Here is a 21,764-nt window from a genome sequence, read left to right on the forward strand (position 1 = left end):
TTTAGTTGGCCGGCTGTAAGCGGCGTTAGGGTCGAGCTTGACAGCTCCACACCGAGGGAGAGGCCTGCCGATGCGGAGCCTGAAGACGCTTCAACAACGGCCACAGCCGCCGTCGTAGTGACACCGTCTGTAGTAGTAGCAGAGTGATTTTATAGCAATTGATCGAATCCGCGCTGCTGCGAGTTGAGTAAAGTTAGAACGATATTGGCAGATTCGGATTTCACGGATCAATAACTAATGAACAAAACGTTATTCAGACACAAATGACGTCTCCTAAGTACAGTGGTAAGGTTGACAACTACAATCACATGTTGATAAAAAAAAGGCAATATGCGCCGTCCTCCGAGCTGGACACATTAAATTGGTCTCTTTCCGCAGCCGGAGAAGAAACGAGTGCTCAGGGACCGTCTGCAAAGTGCAACACCGAAAAAAGAGAATACAATAATATTCAATCACTTCACTATTATAAAGTATTACTACCAAACTCACTACACACATCAATAGTCTTCTGGTGGTCAGACTACAGCAGAGAGTTTGGAAGAATATGGTTTGGTTTTGATTTCTTATATTGACAAATCCAATGGCTCCATCATATAGATCAAATGTGACCTGAAAAACCTAGGGAATATGTAAACATAAGTGTTATTTTCTATAATATACAGGTGCAAAACATTAATTTCATTTACACAGTATTCATTTTTTATTTTTCTCAACAGGAACAAGAAAAAAAGGGAAGCTTATATTCTAAATGTATTGGTTAAAAACAACACAAATGTCTCCAAAAACTGCATGATTATAATAACGCTGGAAGTTGCCTGTAGACACAGTTCAGTCTCCTTTCTCAAGCCTACAGTACTAAAGGGATGCAAATACTTTGAATAATCAGTTTCACTCACCTTTTTTAGCTCTTGCCTGGCCATCTGCTCTTGTGTGCCGTCTAGGATTACACTCATGATCCAGGAGGTATAGACGGTTATTGAAAAATGATGCCAGGATTTTACATTATAAATATTCACCAAAATTATTCAAAACCATATTCTTCCAAACTCTCTGCTGTAGTCTGACCACCAGGAGACTATTGATGTGTGTAGTGAGTTTCGTATAAATATACTGGATAATAGTAACGTTATTGAAGATGATGCCACATTTATTGAAGATTTTACATTAGAAATATTCACCAAAATTATTCAAAAGCACATTCTTCCAAACTCTCTGCTGTAGTCTGACCAACAGGAGACTATTGATGTGTGTGGTGAGTTTGGTAGTAATAAGCTGTTTAATAGTGATTGAATATTATTGTATTCTCTTTTTTCGGAGTTGCACTTTGCAGACGGTCCCTGAGCACTCATTTCTTCTCCGGCTGCGGATAGAGACCAATGTAATGTTTCCAGTTTGGAGGACAGCACGTATTGGCTTTTTTTTATAAAAATGTAGTTCGTTCTCAACCTTACCACGGTACTTAGGAGACGTCATTTGTGTCTGAATAACGTTTTGTTCATGAGTTATTGATCCATGAAATCTGAATCTGCCAATATCGTTCCAACTTTACTCAACTGCTGCTGCGCCAGTCAACAGAACGTGCGTGTGATATATTTAGTAGCAGGATGTGCACTGAAAAATAGGGCTCCCCCAAAGCAAATGGGTAATTCGAAAACTGGCCACAGAGCTCCCTCTATACAAATCAAACTGTAGACGGTGGGAAAGCACGTATTGTTTTAAATAATGGTCGGAATGTGACCTGTGAGCCTAAATAACTAAAATGTTCAATCAATAAAGTAACATCTTATCTTATCTTAATAATATCTTCATATTAATAATAATAATAAATCATACAGTATGTGTCCGAAAGGGAGCAGGAGGAAGCAAACACAAAAATATAAAACAAATCTACTACATATTAAAGTAAACGATTGTAAAGCTAAAAGTATGAGCATAACAAATAAAGAAGTGTAATGTAAACATTTACATTATAATTATGATTATTTAATATATAAAGACTATATATTATTGAATTACAAGATTAGATATACTTTAGTTGATCTAAAATATTGATGTGTTCAAATGCTCTTCAAAACACAACTGAAAGTCCATGAAGCTTGTCTTTCTGTATTTGTGAATGAAGCGCCATCTCCTGGTTAAAACCTGAAATTGAAAATCTGGCAACGCCCTCTTGGAAAATAGTGGGAGGGCTTAACATTCCTCTATACTGGTCTTAGGCAGGTCGTAGGCAGGAAGCTGTAAGCTGGAGTCCGAAATGAGGCGCTACATCTGTAGAATCACAATGAAAAATACGACAGTAATATGTGCCTGTAGAAAACGGCTTATGCTACAATAGGATAGCAACAAGTAGTCAAAATAGTCAGTTTAGCTTTGGTTGCTATGCTAACATCACCCATTTTATATCAGATAAACTTTCATAACAGCGTTGTGATGCCAAACAGCGGGCAGCACTGCAGCGGTCGGTAAATGGCGCTGAAACACATTAATAAATAATGAACCATGGCACTCTGGAGAAAAGTATAAGGGTTGAGAAGTAGTTATTTAATCTGGCTTTGTGTGATTAAAAGCAACACGACCATCGACCCGACGCAGTGCCCCATTGTTGTTGTTGTGAGCGCCGTTGGGGAGAAAATCAGCAAAGTGAACGGTGACGTCGTGACGCAGCACCAGTCGGGCTCTGGGCGGTGTGAACAAAACGGGGCCTGAAAAGAAAAACCTCAAAAACCGGTTCCGAACCAGAAGAGCGCAAGCACGGAGCTAGAACGGGAACCGCGTTGGTGTGAAAGGGGCAACAGGGTCATTCTGTCACCTAATGGGCGTTTTTGGTTCTTCTCGTACATTTAGTTGATAACGCTACTGTAATATTTTCTTGAACAAAAATGATAAATGTAGGCCTTACAGTCTTATTTTCTCTTTCTTCTTGAACCACTGTTTATCAGCCACATGAAGGTGCTGTATCTCAAGGATTTAAATCAAAGTTGACCTTTCTCTGCTTCACAGCATCTGAGCTTAACTGCCACATCCTGTCATGAACAGAGACTGAAAGCTACAGTTCAAAGTGCTAACCGCAACGTGCAGATTTTTGTGGCATTTAGAAGAACAAGGAGCATTTCTTGTAAATGCTGAAGGGAGGGGGAGCAGGGTTTACTGATGGCAGTTATCTAAAAGTGAAAGGAAAATAAATTCTAATGGGTAATGTAAGGGTGTCAATCATTTGAGTCTGAATAAAATCATATCACATGAATGTGAAAACCTAGAGGGGAAAGAAATGGAACTAAATAAATGAACATGGTCAGTTGAATCACTATTATGTTGTATCCTGAATCAGCCTGTCAATGTTTCTTTTGAAAACACTTTGACAAAGTTCAGGCTGCTGTAACAGTGTGGATCAGTCCCACACAACAGCTGCTGAAGGAGCTGGAGTCAAACTCCAAATTGTCAATTAAAAGTAGCATCTAAAATCACATTTATCTGGACTGTGTGTCAGTCTCTGAAAATAAATCCCATTTGTGCATTGACATTTCTGATATCAAATACAATGATGAGGGGCTCAGGATTGTTATGGAGGGGAAGACTGAAGCTGGGAAGAGCTCCACAGGGAACAGCCTTATGGGAATCAGAACTTAAAATAAATCCCTTGCACCGTACACGACAATCTTCAATACAAAAAAACAACTTGACAACATTTGAGTCCCTGAATAAGAGGTGCAATACAATCATATCATATGAACATGAAAGCCCAGAGGGGAAATAAATGGAAGCAGATAAATGAAGATGGTCATTTGTTCTGGGAATGTCATTTTCGAGCCTGAGACCTGAAAAACAGGCTCGGGGCTTAACAGGATAACTGTATTGGAAAGCGGTAAATCTTTTTCACAATTCTTGCAGCCAACAAGACAAAAAATGAGCAGATGAAGACAGGATTGGGCCCTCAAGATTTCACGCCTAACGAGGAGCTGGCCCTCAGCAATAATGAGGGTCGGCCCTTGATGGTAGGGGTGAAATGGGGGGTCTCTACGGACCCTGGTGGCAGCCGCTCCCACTACATTGTTATACAGGGTATGAGTCAGGAAGCTATAAACTGCTGGGATGCTATTAAAACACAACTATATCATATATCTATGTTTGTGGGAGTAAGTAACATGTATTTTATTGTTCTGCAGATGATGGGGATAATGTGGTGTTGCTGACATTGAAATAAAGGGGCTGGAAATTGGACACAAAAATATTTTAATTAAAAAAGCCAAACTGAAGGTTGAGAAATTGGGGAAAGAAAGACCTTGTAACCTTCAGTAATATTTTTTCGAGTAAAATTAAAAGTTCCTCTATTATACTGTTTTTCATCAATATAGTATAGGTCTCAGATACATACAAACATGTCTGTGAAGTGTTTGTCTGAAATACCAAACAGATCATTGCAGCATTACCCATAATCCCCTCTGTTTCAGCCCTGTTTCAAAAGTGCTGATTCTCTGTCTGTTACTTTAGATGAAAATAAGGAGCCACTCCCCACGCCCCTCTGAGAGAGATTTAGTTAACACTTTCAGAATCTCTTTACAAAGAGGGGACACATATGTATGTATAAAATACATGAAAAAGAGGATTTTGCATAATCCTGATCCTGGTTTTGGCATGGGCCACATTACATCTGGTTTGTGGCCCTTCACCAGGGACAGGATACGGGGTCCTCAAGAAAGGCTGGCAGGCATAACCCCTGTCACCGAGCAGCAATCCACTGAAGAGCCCTGAAGATAAAGGAACATTTCCATAATAAGCACCACAAAAGGCAGTTTAAGAAGCACAAAACATTAAGAATGTAAATTTGCCATACCCTGCTCGAGTTTGTGACACAGTGACGACTCCTATCCATCTATCCTAGAGTCATGGACTGACCCATGCCACTTTGCCTCAAGGCTTGTGATGAAACACCTGTGGTCACATGTGGCCTGCAAAAGAATTTGGGCTTAACAATACTTCCACAATAAGAGCATCATAGTCAGTGTAGCATCAATGTTCTTTTGAAATGAGTCCATGTTATAGAGAAAGATAGTCCAAGTGTGAAACATGTACTGTGTGAATATTTAAATGTGTGATTTCCTTTAAACACCCAGACTTCAATGTGTGTTCTTTAAGTGAATGTGCAACATATACCTGAATGTTGAGGCTGTGGAATGATTTGTGATTCACATAGTCGCCTTCATTTTCTCCCAGACACACAGATATTGATATGTGTGTACAGTATATACAGCCAAGCACCCTGGGAAACCCTATGAAATAGAAGGCTGCATTTATTATACAACTGTGTACGTCAAAGGAACAACATTCACTGTAAAGATATAATCACATAGCGATATCAATACCTGCCATGTTGTAAAATACCTCTTTATCGTCTGTGTGGAGCGATTACAATAGGGTATTCGCCGACCTCTGGTCTCAGACCCTAATTAAAGCTGCAAGCAGCGATGAGCGGGTCTTCTACGCCCCGCTGGCTATTGTCCGCACGTCAACGTGTCACGCAGATGGTTTCCGGACTCGGCCGTTGGCAAATGTGGGAACTTTCAGGCCGATCGGACAATGTCTATAGGAGCTGGCTGTGCATCACTCTCATTCACCAATGGTAATGTTTAGATGGAGTTAGGAACCCTCCCTCGATTCTATTGGCTCTAACGGTTCAAAAGAGGTGTCAATCACCAAAATCGGCCAATGGGTTCTAGAGATATGGCAAAAACACCCAAATGAAACCTCTAGTCTAATAAAAGGTCAAGTTTCTCTTGTTTTGCATCAATCTTGATACAGGGTACTTATATGTTATAGCTTGGATTCCTAAAGCTGTTAGTCTACCATCCCATCATTTCACTATAAGTAATGTTTTATTTTGGACAGACACTATAATTTACATTTTTTTACTATGTTCAATCTGAATTTACTTTAAAATAAAAACATCTATATTGACTCTGACTGTTCTACATCCAACTCACAGGTTGATCATTGCTTTGAGAAAATAGATTATTAATTTAACCCTTTTAGAAGTTAAGATATAGTCATTTGTTCTGGGAATGTCATTTTCGAGCCTGAGACCTGAAAAATAGGCTCAGGGCTCAACAGGTTAACTGCCACATCCTGTCATGAACAGAGACTGAAAGCTACAGTTCAAAGTGTTAACCGCAGCGTGCAGGTTTTTGTGACATTTAGAAGAACAAGGTGCATTTCTTGTAATTGCTGAAGGGAGGGGGGAGCAGGGTTTACTGAGGGCAGTTATCTAAAGGTGAAAGTAAAATACATTATAATGACAAATGTAAGGGTGTCAATCATTTGAGTCCCTGAATAAGAGGTTGAATAGAATCATATCACATGAACATGAAAACCTAGAGGGGAAAGAAATGGAACTAAATAAATGAACATGGTCAGTTTAATCACTATTATGTTGTATTCTGAATCAGCCTGTCAATGTTTCTTTTGAAAACACTTTGACAAAGTTCAGGCTGCTGTAACAGTGTGGATCAGTCCCACACAACAGCTGCTGAAGGAGCTGGAGTCAAACTATACATTGTCAATAAAAGTAGCATCTAAAATCGCATTCATCTGGACTGTGTGTCAGTGTCTGAAAATAAATCCTGTTTGTGCATTGAAACTTTCCAACGCATTGAACTTTTGGAAATAGTTTATTTTGTTTAGCCTTCTTCTCAGATATCAAAAACAATGATGAGGCGCTCAGGATTGTGATGGAGGGGAAGACTGAAGCTGGAAAGAGCTCCACAGGGAACAGCCTTATGGGAATCAGAACTTAAAATAAATCCATTGCACCGTACACTACAATCTACAATACAAGCAAAACAACTTTGAGTTTAAGTTTATATGAGGATTCAACAGTGTGAGTTTAATTACAAAGGAATTGAAGAAAAATGTGTTTAAATCAATACCCTGCTGAAGGTTTTGAAAGCTCCCAAGCTTGTGAGTGCAGCTTAATATGACATCCTGTTATGAACAGAGACTGAGAGCTGCAGTTCATAGTGTTGACTACAGTCTGCAGGTTGTTGAGGGATTTAGAAGAACAGGGGGCATTTCTTGTAAATGCTGAAGGGAGGGGGGAGCAGGGTTTACTGAGAGCAGTTATCGAAAAGTGAAAGGAAAATACATTCTAATGGGAAAAGTAAGGGTATCAATCATTTGAGACCCTGAATAAGAGGTTGAATAAGATCATATCACATTAATGAGAAAACCTAGAGGGGAAAGAAATGGCAGTTTAAACACATCCATGCCCCTTCCCACCAAACCAGTTCGGTTCTAGCTCCGTGCTTTTCTGGTTCTGAACTGGTTCTCCTTTTTAGTCCCAGTTGTGTTCCCAGCCGCTCACAACCACAACAATGGCGAACTGCGTCGGGTTGATGCTTGTGTTGCTTTTAATTATAGGAAGCCTCATTAGATTAAATCACTATTATGCAAAATGCTGAAGCCAACCGTCCATGTTTCTTTTAGTAAATAAAATGTAGCTCTACATGTCCATGTGACCTTGGGCAAGATACAGTACTTAACCACACATTGGTATGATCAACGTGTGTGTGAGTGTGTGTGAATGTTAGTCTCCCTGAGCACCTTGCATGGCAGCCTCTGCCTCTATGAATGTGTGTGAATGGGTGAATGTTGATATGTAAAAAGCATTGAGGGCTTATATCTAAAATATGTAGATCTGAACACATGAGACTGTATTCCCCCTTGTTCTGTTTATTAAGGGAAGGATTCATACTTTTTAATCTAAGAATCATCCCACTGTAGCTGAAATCAGACTGTGATGTCAGCAGTGTGTGGGTGTGGTTTGCTGCATGAAGTCTGTATTTAAGGAAGTGTTGCTGCAGACTAACTTCCCTTCCTCAGCTCAGCAGCAGACCAGCTCCTCCCTCCAGAACCAACTATGGCCAGCAAACATGCCCAAAATGGTAAGTGAATAAACTTTATTGTTAATGATGATTGCAATTTATCTCAATATATATGTATAGATGGATAGGGAGCTTGTCATATTTCCTAATAATGAACAGATCAAAACAGTTCATACAACATTTATATTTCTTGAATTCCAAGCATTTTAAGAGCCTGGGTGTTTTTGCGAATGTGACTCTGCTTTTACTTGCTTGCATTACATTCTTCACAAGACTACATATTTAGGGGTAGCCAGTCAGAAGTTTGTTTGGGCTCCTGGTTATAACTAAAGGCAACTTATATACTTAAAAGTTTTTTTAAGCCCAAAATGGGGTAATTTGTAGAAGTACGAAAGATAGAAACTAAACATGCTGTAGTGACTATTTGTCAAAAATGTTTTCTCATTAAAATAAATGTACAGCTGGAGGCCACTGCTGCACCATTTCAGTTCAGGTTGTATTCAGGCAGTTAAGAAGTCAAACATCCAGGCAAGATTACCATTTATTTTCATTTTCATTTCCAGTATTTGTGTTCATCATGATTGACAGACCCACTACCTTTGTCACCACCTAAAAAACGCTTTCTATGGTGCCAATAGCGTCTACAGGAATAAATGAAAAACATCAATTGAATGACATACGTAGCTTATAGACATGTTCTAGATTATTAAACTATCTTGAGCCCACCCCTCTCACTGTCAACAGAGTTCATTTGTTGGTTGAACCATTTTATAAATAACTAGATTCCTAAATATCTCTTCATTTTTTTCAGCCCTCCCATCAAACACACACAATAACAAGGCACTCCGGATTGTGATGGTGGGGAAGACCGGAGTTGGGAAGAGCGCCACAGGAAACACCATTCTGGGAATAAAGTCCTTTTTATCAAAGTTCTCTGCTAAATCCATGACTGTAGACTGTTCTAATGACTTTGGTGAAGTTGATGGACAAAGAGTTAAGGTTATTGATACTCCAGGTCTGTTTGACACCAAGATTGATGAAAAGAAGACCAGAAAAGATGTTGGTAAGAGCGTTTCTTTTGCTTCTCCTGGACCCCATGTCTTCCTGGTCGTCATCAGACTGGGCAGATTCACAGATGAAGAAAAGCAGACAGTGCAGAAGATTCAGGAAATCTTTGGAGAAGATGCAGACAGATACAGCATGATTCTCTTTACCCACGGTGACCAGCTCAAAGGAACACCTATTGAAGAGTTCTTGAAAGAAAGTGAAGAGCTGCAGGAACTTGTGAACAGATGTAAAGGGCAGTACCACGTCTTCAATAATGAGGAGAAGGATCGTTCTCAGGTCAGAGAGCTGCTCAACAAGATCAGAAACATAGCAGGGAAGAACGGAGGAAGCCATTACACCAATGAAATGTTCCAGGAGGCAGAGAGGGCCATAGAAGAGGAAAAACAGAGAATCCTTAAAGAGAGAGAAGAGGAAATACGCAAACAGGAAGAGGAAATTCAAAAGAGATTAGATAAAAAGAATGAGGAACAATTACAAAAAATCAAAGCGGATAGGGAGAGGTCCGAAAAGGAGATAAAAGCTCGTGAAAGAGAAATGGAGGAGGAGATGAAGACAAAAAGAGAAAAGTACAAAAAGCAAAAAGCAGCCAGCAAAAAAGAAATGGAGGAGGGGATGAGGAGAATAAAAGAAGAGGAGGAAAGGCTGAGAGAAGCTCACAAAAGATCAATGGAGGAGGAGAGGAGCAGATTAAAAGAAGAGGGGGAAAGGGTGAGAGAAGCTCAAAAAAGAGAAATGGAGGAGGAAAAGAGCAGAATGAGAGAAGAGGAGGAAAGGAGGGCCAGGAAGGATGCTGAGGACAACGCTTCATGGATTGACGACCTTTGTTCCGCTGTGAAAACAGGAGTGGACGCTACGGGACTTGGTTTGAAAGCTGTGGGAAAAGGTGTGGGATATTTGGCTTTTTGGCGTTGATGATACAGTCTGACCGTCTGGAATACCTCCTTGTTAATCTTCAGTCACCTTTTTGATTTTGTTGTTTGATGTGATTTCTAGTAATATCAGTTATTTCAGTGGATAGTTTCAATTAAATACTAACAGGGTGACAGATCGCCAACAACCAAGATGTTAATATTTTAAACTATAGTAATGTACTGTAAACTAATTTGTTCTTTGATTGTTTTTGCTTTTACAAGAAAGAAGAAAAATATACACATCATGAATTAAAGCTTTTAAAATGTTATACGAATACGTTTTCTTTGACTTTCCACAATAACTGACGGCGTAATGTCAATGTTGGCTTTTGTAAAATGAAAGGTTAAAAATATATGTATGCAATGAATTGTGTAATTCAATATGAAAAGGTTGGAACAGAAATGAATGTGTAAAGACAAACATCTAGTGATCAATAATGTCCCATAATAAAAGACTGTTGACTTCACATTGAGGGTGTCATGTGCTTCTGTTGTTTAATAAAGGATCTAAAATATTTGTTTAGGGTCTATCTGAATATAAATCAAAGTATTAATCACCACTGGGTTTCAACTCATTTGGATCTGGGTCTCAAGGATGTTCCATCATTGGCCTTTATATCCAGAAAATACCCCAAACTCATTAATGATCTCAATAATAGCTGAACTTATTAATAGGGTCATTTACAATATTCTACACACCAAGGCTCAGGTTCCATTAATGGGTCAATGTCTTCTCATGTTTTAATAAGTGAAAGTATAACATAAGGATGCCCTTTATCTCCTTCATCCTTTGCATTAGTAATGGAGCCTTTGGTAGAAATGATCAGATCTAGCACAGAAGTCTTTTATTCACTGGACACATGGGGGCGCTGTAACTCAAACATGATCTTTCTCCATTTCACAGCACCTGGCCGACATTCGGTCACACATTTCCACTCACATTTGATATCTCAGACAGCATCTCTTGGAAACATTCTTATATGTGGCATTTGATAAACTGCTGCAGTTGATGTCAACAGGCGTGGACTCAATCATTGCTGTATTCAGAGCTACACCAATAGAAGGATTACAAATATACAACATTCTGTAGTACATTTATTTTGCTTGTTTCATTTCCTGTACTCTTAATGCTTCACATCTCCCCCAACCCTCTAGAGAGTCTAGAGGGCCCTGAAGCCCCTTTTGGAAACCTTTTTATATCCCTAATCTGCGAAATACATTTGTTTGTAGCATGACAACTCTTCTGAAAACACAGCCAAGCTGTTTGCATCAAAACATTCATCCTAAGAGATGAGTTATACTGGAACTATCCTCTCTTTGGTTTTAAACATGGTGTGGGTTTGATACAAAATATTTTCAAGTATTTTCCATTTTTTTAAGGGATGATATTATTTCCTGTGCTAAAAACCTGACGGGCCAGATTCTGATTGAGTGGTGAGGAGATTCATCATCGGATCATTCATCAGATCAGTTTCTTTTCTAAGGAAGTGAAACACAAAAGGTGTTGCTACAGAAGTGTACGTTGGCACAGAAAGGAGTTCAGCTGGATCAGAAAACAATGTCCTGTTAGATCTACTGAAGGAACCCTTGACTATTCTCTCTATTATACAAATGTCATTTATTTAGATGTTTTAACAAATCGAGTAACAAAATGGTTCCAGTTGTTTCAGACCTCGAATAATGCCAAGGAAACTTGTTAATATTATTTTCTTAACAACATCATTGTTATGTGTTAATTTAGGCAGAGTTTAGAGATCAAAATCTTGGTGGAATATTATAGATATATATTTCCAGTCAGAGCTTCCATGCTTGTTGGCATCCTCTCCACAAGATATCATTGCTGCTGGGTTATCTTGTGCCTTCATTGATGCAAATTGTCCACCAACTATTGATTCCTAAACTATTCTTACGTTCAAAAATATGTTTTGTGTTGTTTAAAACTGAATATGAACACGTGTTCTATTAATCGTTTCGTGATTTTGACCAGTTGTCCTTCTTTTACAAAGAAACGGTCTTAATTACCAATTTGAAATGTACTTGATATATGGGAGACATGTTGGTAGAAGTTAATAGATCACATTTTATTATTTATGAATTGTTTCATCAAATGAATAATAAAAAGTAAAACCAGAGAAACTAAACATGTTGTAGGGGTTTCTCTTTAGAGTTGTATGTATATACAAATATATCCATTTGATTCTAATATATATTAGAATATGAAGACTGTACACTAGAGCTACAAAGAAAACCAATAGTGAGCACACTTCAAATGAACAACATGCCCCAAAACAGATGGACAACATACTCCAATGTGTTTGAGTACATCTGAAGTCATTTTGATATACTTATTACCATTATGGTGGATTGACTTTGGCTTTCGAATACATTAATGGTACATTAAGTAAGTACTATTTTACTTTTAGAATAAAATGCTTCTTCTCGTGAGCGTTCAGACCAAGAAAACACTCTGCAGATGAAGAGCTATACAAACCTCATCTTCACTCTGCTTTGCTGTCAACATGGTGATATGGGTGTGGTTTGCTGGAGGAAGCTTTCATGGAGAGGTGTGATTGCAGACTTGAAAACAGCATTAACACTCTAGTAATAAGTGTAATAATTAGGATACAAGTTGTAAATGGTCCTTTCTGTCTCACAGCAATATCACACTCACTTTTAATACAAATGCTCTCTGAACCGACCTGCAGCACCGAACACTGCGTTGCTTCTCCCCTCTGCATGAGACATGACATACAAAATTCACACACTCCACTTAAAAGGCATTTTAAACATATAATTCCTTAATGTGTTTTTTGTTATGCATATATCTGGTGACTTACGCCGTCCCACTCTCGTGTTGGACCCCGCATGGTGGAGAACACACACACACACACGTCTTACAAAACTGCGTCTCTCTGTAAAACAACGCTAAAACTACCTGTTCCCGCGAAAACTACCAGTGAGTCGTCTGTATATGACGTCATGACTGCGCGCCTTTCTGCTGCGCATCTCTGGGATTAACCAAGCATCTTGAATCTCTTAAAGGAACAGCGTATGATTTATAACAGCGAGTAACTGTCTCCGTTAATAGCTTTTAACCTGGTTACATAAAGATAAAGGAACACTTTCTCAGAATCAAGCAAAACTAAGAGTTTACGAGAAGAAAAAAAAGGTGGGCCCATTGGCTACTCAGTTTTTGAGTGACAGCCCACTACACCACAGATCATACAGTGCAACTCATGCAGCAAACTCCAGAGTTCACTCGGCCACCTTAATGTTGGTGTCTCCTGGGGAGTTTCATGAACATATAGGACATATTTTATGGATTGCTGTGCATTATACTTGTGTTGTGTAGTTTATACTTTATTCCAACTTTAAATATTTTAATTCCTGAACACCTGAACACACTGCTGCTGTAAAATAATTCATTTCCAGTTTGCTTTTAATGGGTTCAGGCATTATTTCTTATTTTTTATGATGACATGACATTTTTTAATTTAGATCCAGTTGTGAATAATACTGTGATTTATAATAAGATACACCCTTAAAACTGTCTTTTAAGTCCTTTATTAAACAACAGAAGCACATAGCACACTCAATGTGAAGTCAACAGTTTTTTATTATGGGACATTATTGATCACTAGATGTTTGTCTTTACACATTCATTTCGGTTCCAACCTTTTCATATTGAATTACAAAATTCATTGCATACATACATTTTAACCTTTCATTTTACAAAAGCCAACATTACGTCAGTTACAGGAAAGCCAAAGAAAACGTATCTGTATAAAAACATTAATTCATGATATATAATTCTACTTTTTTCTTGTAAAAGCAAAAGCAATCTAAGAACAAATTAGTTTACATTACATTACTATAGTTTAGAATGGTAACATCTTGTTTGTTGAAAATCTGTCACCCTGTTAGTATTTAATTGCAACTCACCACTGAAAAAACTGATATTACTATAAATCACATCAAACAACAACATCAAAAAGGTGACTGAAGATTAACAAGGAGGTATTCCAGAGGGTCAGACTGTATCATCGACGCCAAAAAAACAAAGATTTCACACCTTGTGCCACAGCGGAACAAAGGTCGTCAATCCATGAAGCGCTGTCCTCAGCATCCCTCCTGGCCCTCCTGCCCTCCTCTTCTCTTATTCTCCTCTTTTCCTCCTCCATTTCTCTTTTGTGAGCTTCTCTCACCCTTTCCCCCTCTTCTTTTATTCTCCTCATCCCCTCCTCCATTTCTTTTTTGCTAGCTTCTCTCAGCCTTTCCTCCTCTTCTCTTAATCTCCTCATCCCCTCCTCCATTTCTTTTTTGCTAGCTTCTCTCAGCCTTTCCTCCTCTTCTCTTATTCTCCTAATCTCCTCCTCCATTTCTCTTTCATGAGCTTCTATCTGCCTTGCTAACCTCTCACCATCCTCTTTGATTTTCTTCAATTGTTCCTCATTCTTTTTATCTAATCTCTTTTGAATTTCCTCTTCCTGTTTGCGTATTTCCTGTTCTCTCTCTTTAAGGATTCTCTGTTTCTCCTCTTCTATGGCCCTCTCTGCCTCCTGGAACATTTCATTGGTGTAATGGCTTCCTTCATTCTTCTCTGTTATGTTTCTGATCTTGTCGATTAGCTCTCTGACCTGAGAATGATCCTTCTCCTCATTATTGAAGACGTGGTACTGCCCTTTACATCTGTTCACAAGTTCCTGCAGATCTTCACTTTCCTTCAAGAACTCTTCAATAGGTGTTCCTTTGAGCTGGTCACCGTGGGTAAAGAGAACCATGCTGTATCTGTCTGCTTGCTCTCCAAAGATTTCCTGAATCTTCTGAACTGTCTGTTTTTCTTCATCTGTGAATCTGCCCAGTTTGATGACGACCAGGAAGACATGGGGTCCAGGAGAAGCAAAGGCAATGCTCTTACCAACATCTTTTCTGGTATTCTTTTCATCAATCTTGGTGTCAAACAGACCTGGAGTGTCAATAACCTTAACTCCTTGTCCATCAACTTCACCAAAGGCATTAGAACAGTTTACAGTCATGGATTTAGCAGAGAACTTTGATTCAAAGTGCTCTTTTCCCAGAATGGTGTTTCCTGAGGCGCTCTTCCCAACTCCAGTCTTCCCCACCAACACAATCCGGAGAACCTCGTTATTGTATGTGTTTGATGGGAGGTCTGAAAAAAATGAAGAAATATTTAGCAATCTAGGTATTTATAAAATGGTTCAACTAACAAATGAACAATGTTGACAGTGAGGGGGGTGGGCTCAAGATGGTTTAATAATCTAGAACAGGCCTATTCAACTGGCGGCCCGCGGGCCAGATAATAATAATAATAATAAATGGGATTTATATAGCGCTTTTCTAGACCCAAAGACGCTTTACATTATGAGTCAGGTCGACAAACAAAACAAGAACAAGAACAAAAACACAAACAAAAACAAAAACAAAACAAAAACAGAAAAGCAGTCAGGAGGATTTTGGTTCAGAGGGGGGAGGGGCGGGTTTAAGGATAAGCAGAGTTGAAGAGGTGGGTTTTGAGACGGGACTGGAACAGGGTGAGGGAATCAGACTCACGGAGGTCTTGGGGGAGGGAGTTCCAGAGCTTCGGGGCTGCCACAGAGAAGGCTCTGTCCCCGAAGCTCCGGAGTTTGGCCTTGGGGATTGAGAGCAAACCGGCTGAGGTGGATCTGAGGGACCGGGGTGGTTGGTAGAGGATGAGGAGGTCAGTGAGGTAGGGGGGGGGGCAGATGGTGGAGGGCTTTATAGGTGAGGACCAGGAGTTTGTAGTGAATGCGGTGTGAGACGGGAAGCCAGTGGAGTTCTTTGAGGACCGGGGTGATGTGATGCCATGATTTGGTGTGGGTGAGGAGTCTGGCGGCTGCGTTCTAGACACGCTGGAGTCTGTTGAGGGATGTTGTGCTGATGCCGAAGAGGAGTGAGTTGCAATAGTCAAAGCGGGAGGAGATGAAGGCGTGAATGAGTCGCTCAGCTGCGGGGCGGGTGAGAGAAGGACGGAGTTTGGCGATATTGCGGAGGTGGAAAAATTTGGTTTTTAAAACTTGGCGGATGTGGGGGTCGAGGGAGAGGGTGGGGTCGAATATCACGCCAAGGTTGCGTGCCTGGGTGGAGGGGGAAACAGGGGTGCCATCGATGGTGAGTGTCAGGTTGGGGGTTTTGCTGAGGGTGGATTTGGAGCCGATGAGGAGGAGTTCAGTTTTATTGCTGTTGAGTTTGAGGAAGTTGTGTTGCATCCAGGATTTTATTGCAGTCAGACAGGATTCGATGTGTGTGAGAGGGGGGTTGTGGGGGGATTTGGTGCTGAGGTAGATATGTGTGTCGTCAGCATAGCAGTGAAAGTCCAGGTTGTGATGGCGGAGAATCTGACCAAGGGGGAGGATGTAGATGATGAAGAGGAGGGGGCCGAGTACTGAACCTTGGGGAACACCTTGGGTGACTGAAGCTGTGGTAGAGGAGTGATTGTTGAGGGAGATGAAGTGGGATCTGTCGGAGAGGTAGGACTGGAGCCACCTGAGTGCAGTACCTTCGATACCGATATCCCGGAGTATTTATTTATTTATGTATTTATTATTATTTCAGGGGGGGTAACCAGAGTGAACTGGGAGAGAGTGCCGTGGGGAGGAGGGCTCGGGAGGTCAAGGGAGATGGAGGGAGGAATTGTGGCAGTGGATGTTGGGGGAGATATTTGTGTGTCAGATGCAGCGGATAGGGAGTGATTAATGGCAGTGATTTTGTCAGAGAAAAACTGGAGGAATGAACTGCATGTGGAAGTGGAGGAAGAGAGGGTGTCAGCACGGGGTTTGAGGAGCTTGTTGACGGTGGAGAAGAGGGTCCTGGGGTTACGGGAGGGGTCGATGAAGATGGTGGAGAGGTAAGCAGATTTTGCGGCATTGAGGGTGTCTCTGTAGGTAGTGAGATGGAGTTTGTAGGAATCATGGTGAACTGTGAGGGATGATTTCATGGTTAGGCGTTCAAGCTGGCGGCCGGTTTGCTTCAGTTTACGGAGTGCAGGGGTGAACCAGGGTGAGGAGGTTTTAAAAGTGACATTTTTCCTTTTGAGGGGGGCCAAGCTATTGAGGGAGGCGAGTAGGGTTGAATTAAGGTGGTTGAGTTGATCATCGGGTGAGCTGAGGTTCGAGTCCAGGGGGAGAGTAGAGGATAGCAGGTCGGAGAGGTGCTGGGGATCAACAGAGCGTAAATTACAGAAAGTGATGTTCCTGGATGGGGGGGGGGGGGGGCGGCGGACGGGGGAGGCGGTGGTGAACTGTATGAGTTTGTGGTCAGAGAGGGGAAAGGGGCAGGGGTGGAGGTCGAGTACTGTGAGGTTGGTGGAGCAGACAAGGTCAAGGATGTGTCCTTTATCGTGGGTGGGGAAGGTGACATGTTGTGTAAATGAGAAATTGTCCAGAAGGGAGGAAAATTCAGAAGCGTGTTTGCAGGTGGTGGAGTCCATGTGGATGTTAAGGTCGCCGAGGAGTAACAGACGTGGAGAGAGGGATGAAGCAATGGTTAGGAGTTCAGTGAGATCAGAGAGGAAGGAGGGGGGCGGTAAATGAGGATAACTGTCAGTGAGGGAGGGGTTTTGAAGGCGAGAAATTCGAAGGATGGTACTGAGGGGAGGGTGAGTTCTGTAGTCCGGATGTTCTGGTTGTAGATGACAGCCAGCCCACCACCACGGCGTGAGGGGCGGGGTTTAGTGATGTAATTAAAACCAGGGGGGGATGTTTGATTAAGCGAGAAGAAGTCATTGGGTTGTTGCCAGGTTTCAGTGAGCAGTAGGAAGTCGATGGATTTGTCCAGGATGAGTTTGTGAAGGATGTGGGCTTTATTGTTGAGTGACCGTATATTTAGAAGGGCAAAATTGGTCAAGTGGGGGGTTGTAGGGGTGGTGGCAGGCTGGAGAGGTATGAGGTTGTCTAGGTTAGCAGCGCGGGGGTGGGCATGAGAGGGGGGGCAGTGGAGCAGAGGAGGGGGGCTTGATGGTGGGGAGAAATGGCTTTTTATATGTGTTGGGAGGCGGAGGGGAGTGGGATCCGCTCCAGGTATTCCGTGCAGCTGGGAGTGTAGGTGAGCGGGGGAGAGTGTAAGAGAAGCAGTAGGAGTTGCGTTCTGATGACGCGTCAGGTGTGCAACAGTGCATTGCGTGGAGCAGATGGATGCAATGGATTGTCCGTGCTGAAGGTAAACAAAACTGCGGCGGGTGCTTCGGTGAATGTAGCGGGGTCGACGAAGGAGTCCAAGATGTCTGATGACTGAGATGGAAGACGGAGTGGAGGAGTTGGTCAATGACAGCAGCTGTGAGATGGAGTATTTCAGCATGATGACAGGCGGAATGGCTGGGAGCAGTGTGATGGCAGCGATAGCAGCTAGCGGGCTAGGTTCACAGAGGTGGAGGATTGTTGTGGAGACGAGGAAGATCCACGACATGGCAGGAGGATGTGAGCAGCGGGACGGGACAGATGCACCCCAGAGATGAAGGCAGGAGGCAGAGAGAGTCCACGGTTGTTGCGTGGGACGGACACAGACAGTAGGCGATGTAGCAGATAGCAATAGCCACCCGGCACGTTGATGGCTACGTGAGGGCAGGCGGCTACAGCCAGCAACGGAGGCAGAAGTCCAAAATAAGTAAAACATTTAAAAACAATGTGCATTGCATTAAAGATGTGTAAATGCAGGGCAGTGGTCCAATTCGAAAGATTGAAGAACGAATGGTAGCTGAGGGTGATAGAGGGTGACAGAGGCGGAGAAGCGGCGAACAGTCAACGCCAGCGTCCTCTCCAGCAGCGGGAAAAGAGCGGCCCAGAACCAACTCCCGAGTGGCCCAGCCTCCCGTAGCCAAATTCCTACACTAGTACAGACCATGAACGCAACACTCCACGTTTCATAGAAACCACCAAACCACAACGCAGCACGTTTTTTGAAAGTGCATCTAGTGGTGCTAGTAACGGTGGTCCTATGATAGCAACTCTAAAACATGTCTCTCTCAACTCTGAAGCATAAACAGAGACAAAACGGTCATTGATCTTGTGGAGCAGATCCAAGTCAAGCTGGACCTTTTCGCGACCGACTTGAGCACGGGTCGGATGCTGCATTTTCCGACGCTCCCCAAACACATCACATCTCCGGCACAAAACACGGATGTGATGACAGATTTCATTGCGAGGCTGAAAGAGAACTTTGCCGGTCGATTGGATGGACTTGCTCTGCCCACAGAGGTGATGATGGGCTTTGCCAGAGACCCCTTCACTGTTGCAATAGAGGGGGACGCATCAACCAGAGCAAAGGAAGTGGTCCCCTGCATCGACAAGGGGAAATATAAACTGGAACTTATTGACATGCAGCGCACTAACGTGCCAGCGAAGTTTTGGAGTGATGTCAACAAACAGCAGTCCCCTAACGTTCAGAAAGTAGCGACATGTGAATCAAGCTTTTCACACACAAACTCAATCAAAAGTAGCACTCGCTGTTCCCTGACTGACAATACTCTTCACCAATGTCTTAGGATTGCATTGACATCCTATGAGCCAAATATCACTGCTCTTGTTCAAAACAAAAAATGTCCCTTCTGTCATTGAGAAAGTCAGCGATGACAAATCACAAATGAGGTGATAGTAAGCACCTAGTTTACTATAGTAGACGTGTAGTGTAGTATTCATATAGTTACCCGTATCCCTTGTTATGGGTTTGTGCACTGAAGTGTTTGACAGTTCTTTCTGTATTCATTTAAATGCACTTTGTAATGTGTCTGGGTCAAATGTGACCAAAACGTATGATTTTTGTTGTTATTACTTGAAAGGTGAAAAAATATTGCTACAGTACTACCTCTTTGTGTTGCATTGGAGCTCTTTAGCTGTTTTTTTTGTAAGTGAGGACATTTATTAAGACTGCTATTATTGTATTCAGTAAATGCACTTTGTGATGTGCGTGTTTCAAAAAACATAACCTGACTATTTGACTTCTAAAGCAAACAAATGTAATGCTACAACTGTGCACTTTTTTTTCAGATTGTGTTTTTATGCACTTTTTGACGTACCTTTGTTAGATGAACAATGAATAAAAATTGCATGTTTTTCATCGCAGTAATATGTGTTGGTTTAAAATGTGTCACTTCCCGCTTTTTACAGGCTGCTGAATGTCTGGCCCAGCTGAATTTTGTAGCTATAAAATCTGGCCCAACTGAATGTGTAGTTGAATAGCCCTGATCTAGAACATGTCTAGAAGCTATGTCATTCAATTGATGTTTTTCATTTATTCCTGTAGATGCTATTGGCACCATAGAACAATTTTTATTAGGTGACTGGCAGGTTTGGTGATAAAGGTAGAGGGTCTGTCAATGTCAAGTGATGCACACTGAAGGGACCTTATTTTTTCTTCACCGGAGCAAGAGAGAGGCCCCATGATGAACACAAATACTCAAAATTAATATCAAACTAAATGGTAATCTTGCCTGGATTTTTGACTTCTTAACTGCCTGTGTACAACCTGAACTGAAATGGTGCAGCAGTGGCCTCTAGCTGTACGTTTATTTCAATGACAAAACATTTTTTTACAAATAGTCCTTACAACACGTTTAATTTCCATCTTTAATACTTCTACAAATTACCCCATTTTGGGCCTAAAAAACTTATAAGGGTATAAGTTGCCTTTAGTTATAATTTTTTTAATTTTTTTTAATTTTTTATTTATTCTACTAAAACAGAATCCTAAATCTAGGCACACGCAAGATGGCGACACGGGCGAATGCTGCGAACGCAGCGAACGCTGATCTCCTAGAAATTAAGGACGCTTTATCCAGCATTACCAAGGATATAAGTGACTTAAATAAGACCCAAAAGGATGACAGCATAACAATTAAAAAACTGCTTGAAACGATCGGAAGCATGGAGAGGATTATGAAGGAAAAAGACGAGAAGATTGTCACGCTGGAGAGAAGGATCGAGGAGCTTGAACAACACACCCGGAAAGAGGATGTTATCGTGACCGGATTCAAAATCATAAAATCATATTCCCAGGTAGTGAAAGGAGATTCTGCGCCTTCCGACAGAGACGGACATGATTCGGTCGAAACACAGGTGCTCGAGGCACTTAACGATCGTGGCGTGTACCTGAAGTCGGAGGAGATTGAGATCTGCCACACACTTGGGAAGCCTTCGGAAAGTGGATTCCAAAGGGTGATCATAAAACTTGTGAGCAGAATGACAAAAGTTCGTATGAAGATTAACGCCAAGAAACTGAAAGGGACCGGAATCTACATTAACGAGCACCTCACGAAAAGGAACGCGGATATTGCAAGAACTGCGAGAGACCTGAGGAAGAGGAACAAAATCGAAGCTACCTGGACCAGGGACTGTAAACTATTCATCAAAACAAACAAAGGGCAGTATCGATTGTGAAGGACAGTGAGGACTTATCTATATTTTTAATGAACTCTGAGGATAATAATATTACTCCCGGTATTGGTAAAGTATTGACAAATAATGCAATTACATCTATGCGCTATTTTCCCTCACTTCATTCATTAAGCGTGAGTCAAAAGTTCCATCGACCACTCGATAATAATCCGTTATATTTAGTTTTGTATTTTGTCCTGTGTGTTAAAATTAATCCCCTGTATTGTATGATCAGTCATGAATTTACCTCCGTGTATGCACCATGAACTAAAATCAACCAGTCCCAGTGACCACAGTTACCGGAGTAAACTCTAAGGATTTAAATATTTTTGATGAAAATCTAATACGACAGAACTGTTTTGACTCTCACATTGACCCAGACTCTAATTTCTTCAGGAATCTAACCAACAACTGCTGCTACTATAGCCAAACACTTTTTAACTTAGAACTTAAAGCTATTAATGGCTTTTCATTAATACACTTTAATGCCCGTAGCCTTAATGCAA

At 41.3% G+C, this 21,764-nt stretch overlaps 3 protein-coding genes and 1 long non-coding RNA gene across 4 annotated transcripts in view; 1 reads left to right on the plus strand and 3 right to left on the minus strand.

The window, feature by feature from the left end:
* The window catches only part of LOC307020564 (GTPase IMAP family member 4-like), a 186,245-nt gene that overhangs the window by 153,350 nt on the left and 11,131 nt on the right, over positions 1-21,764 (minus strand). The window lies entirely within an intron of this gene.
* On the minus strand, positions 4,539-5,546 carry LOC307020572. Its single transcript, XR_013802925.1, has 4 exons — positions 5,361-5,546; positions 5,152-5,267; positions 4,832-4,946; positions 4,539-4,745 (listed from the first exon to the last, which is right to left on the minus strand). It is a non-coding gene; the product is annotated as an uncharacterized lncRNA (long non-coding RNA).
* LOC307020711 (GTPase IMAP family member 9-like) lies at positions 7,882-9,947 on the plus strand. The gene is made up of 2 exons (XM_079652242.1): positions 7,882-7,934; positions 8,686-9,947. The coding sequence occupies exons 1-2, from the start codon at positions 7,910-7,912 to the stop codon at positions 9,852-9,854; spliced, it is 1,194 nt and encodes a 397-aa protein (XP_079508368.1). The 5' UTR covers positions 7,882-7,909; the 3' UTR covers positions 9,855-9,947.
* On the minus strand, positions 13,109-18,008 carry LOC307018384 (uncharacterized protein; the record flags this gene model as incomplete). Its single annotated transcript, XM_079648614.1, has 3 exons — positions 13,109-13,137; positions 13,926-15,023; positions 17,810-18,008. 3 exons carry the CDS (start codon positions 18,006-18,008, stop codon positions 13,109-13,111), a joined length of 1,326 nt encoding a protein of 441 aa, XP_079504740.1.

Source organism: Notothenia rossii (genome assembly GCF_949606895.1).
Source record: "Notothenia rossii genome assembly, chromosome: 9".
NCBI lineage: Eukaryota > Metazoa > Chordata > Actinopteri > Perciformes > Nototheniidae > Notothenia > Notothenia rossii.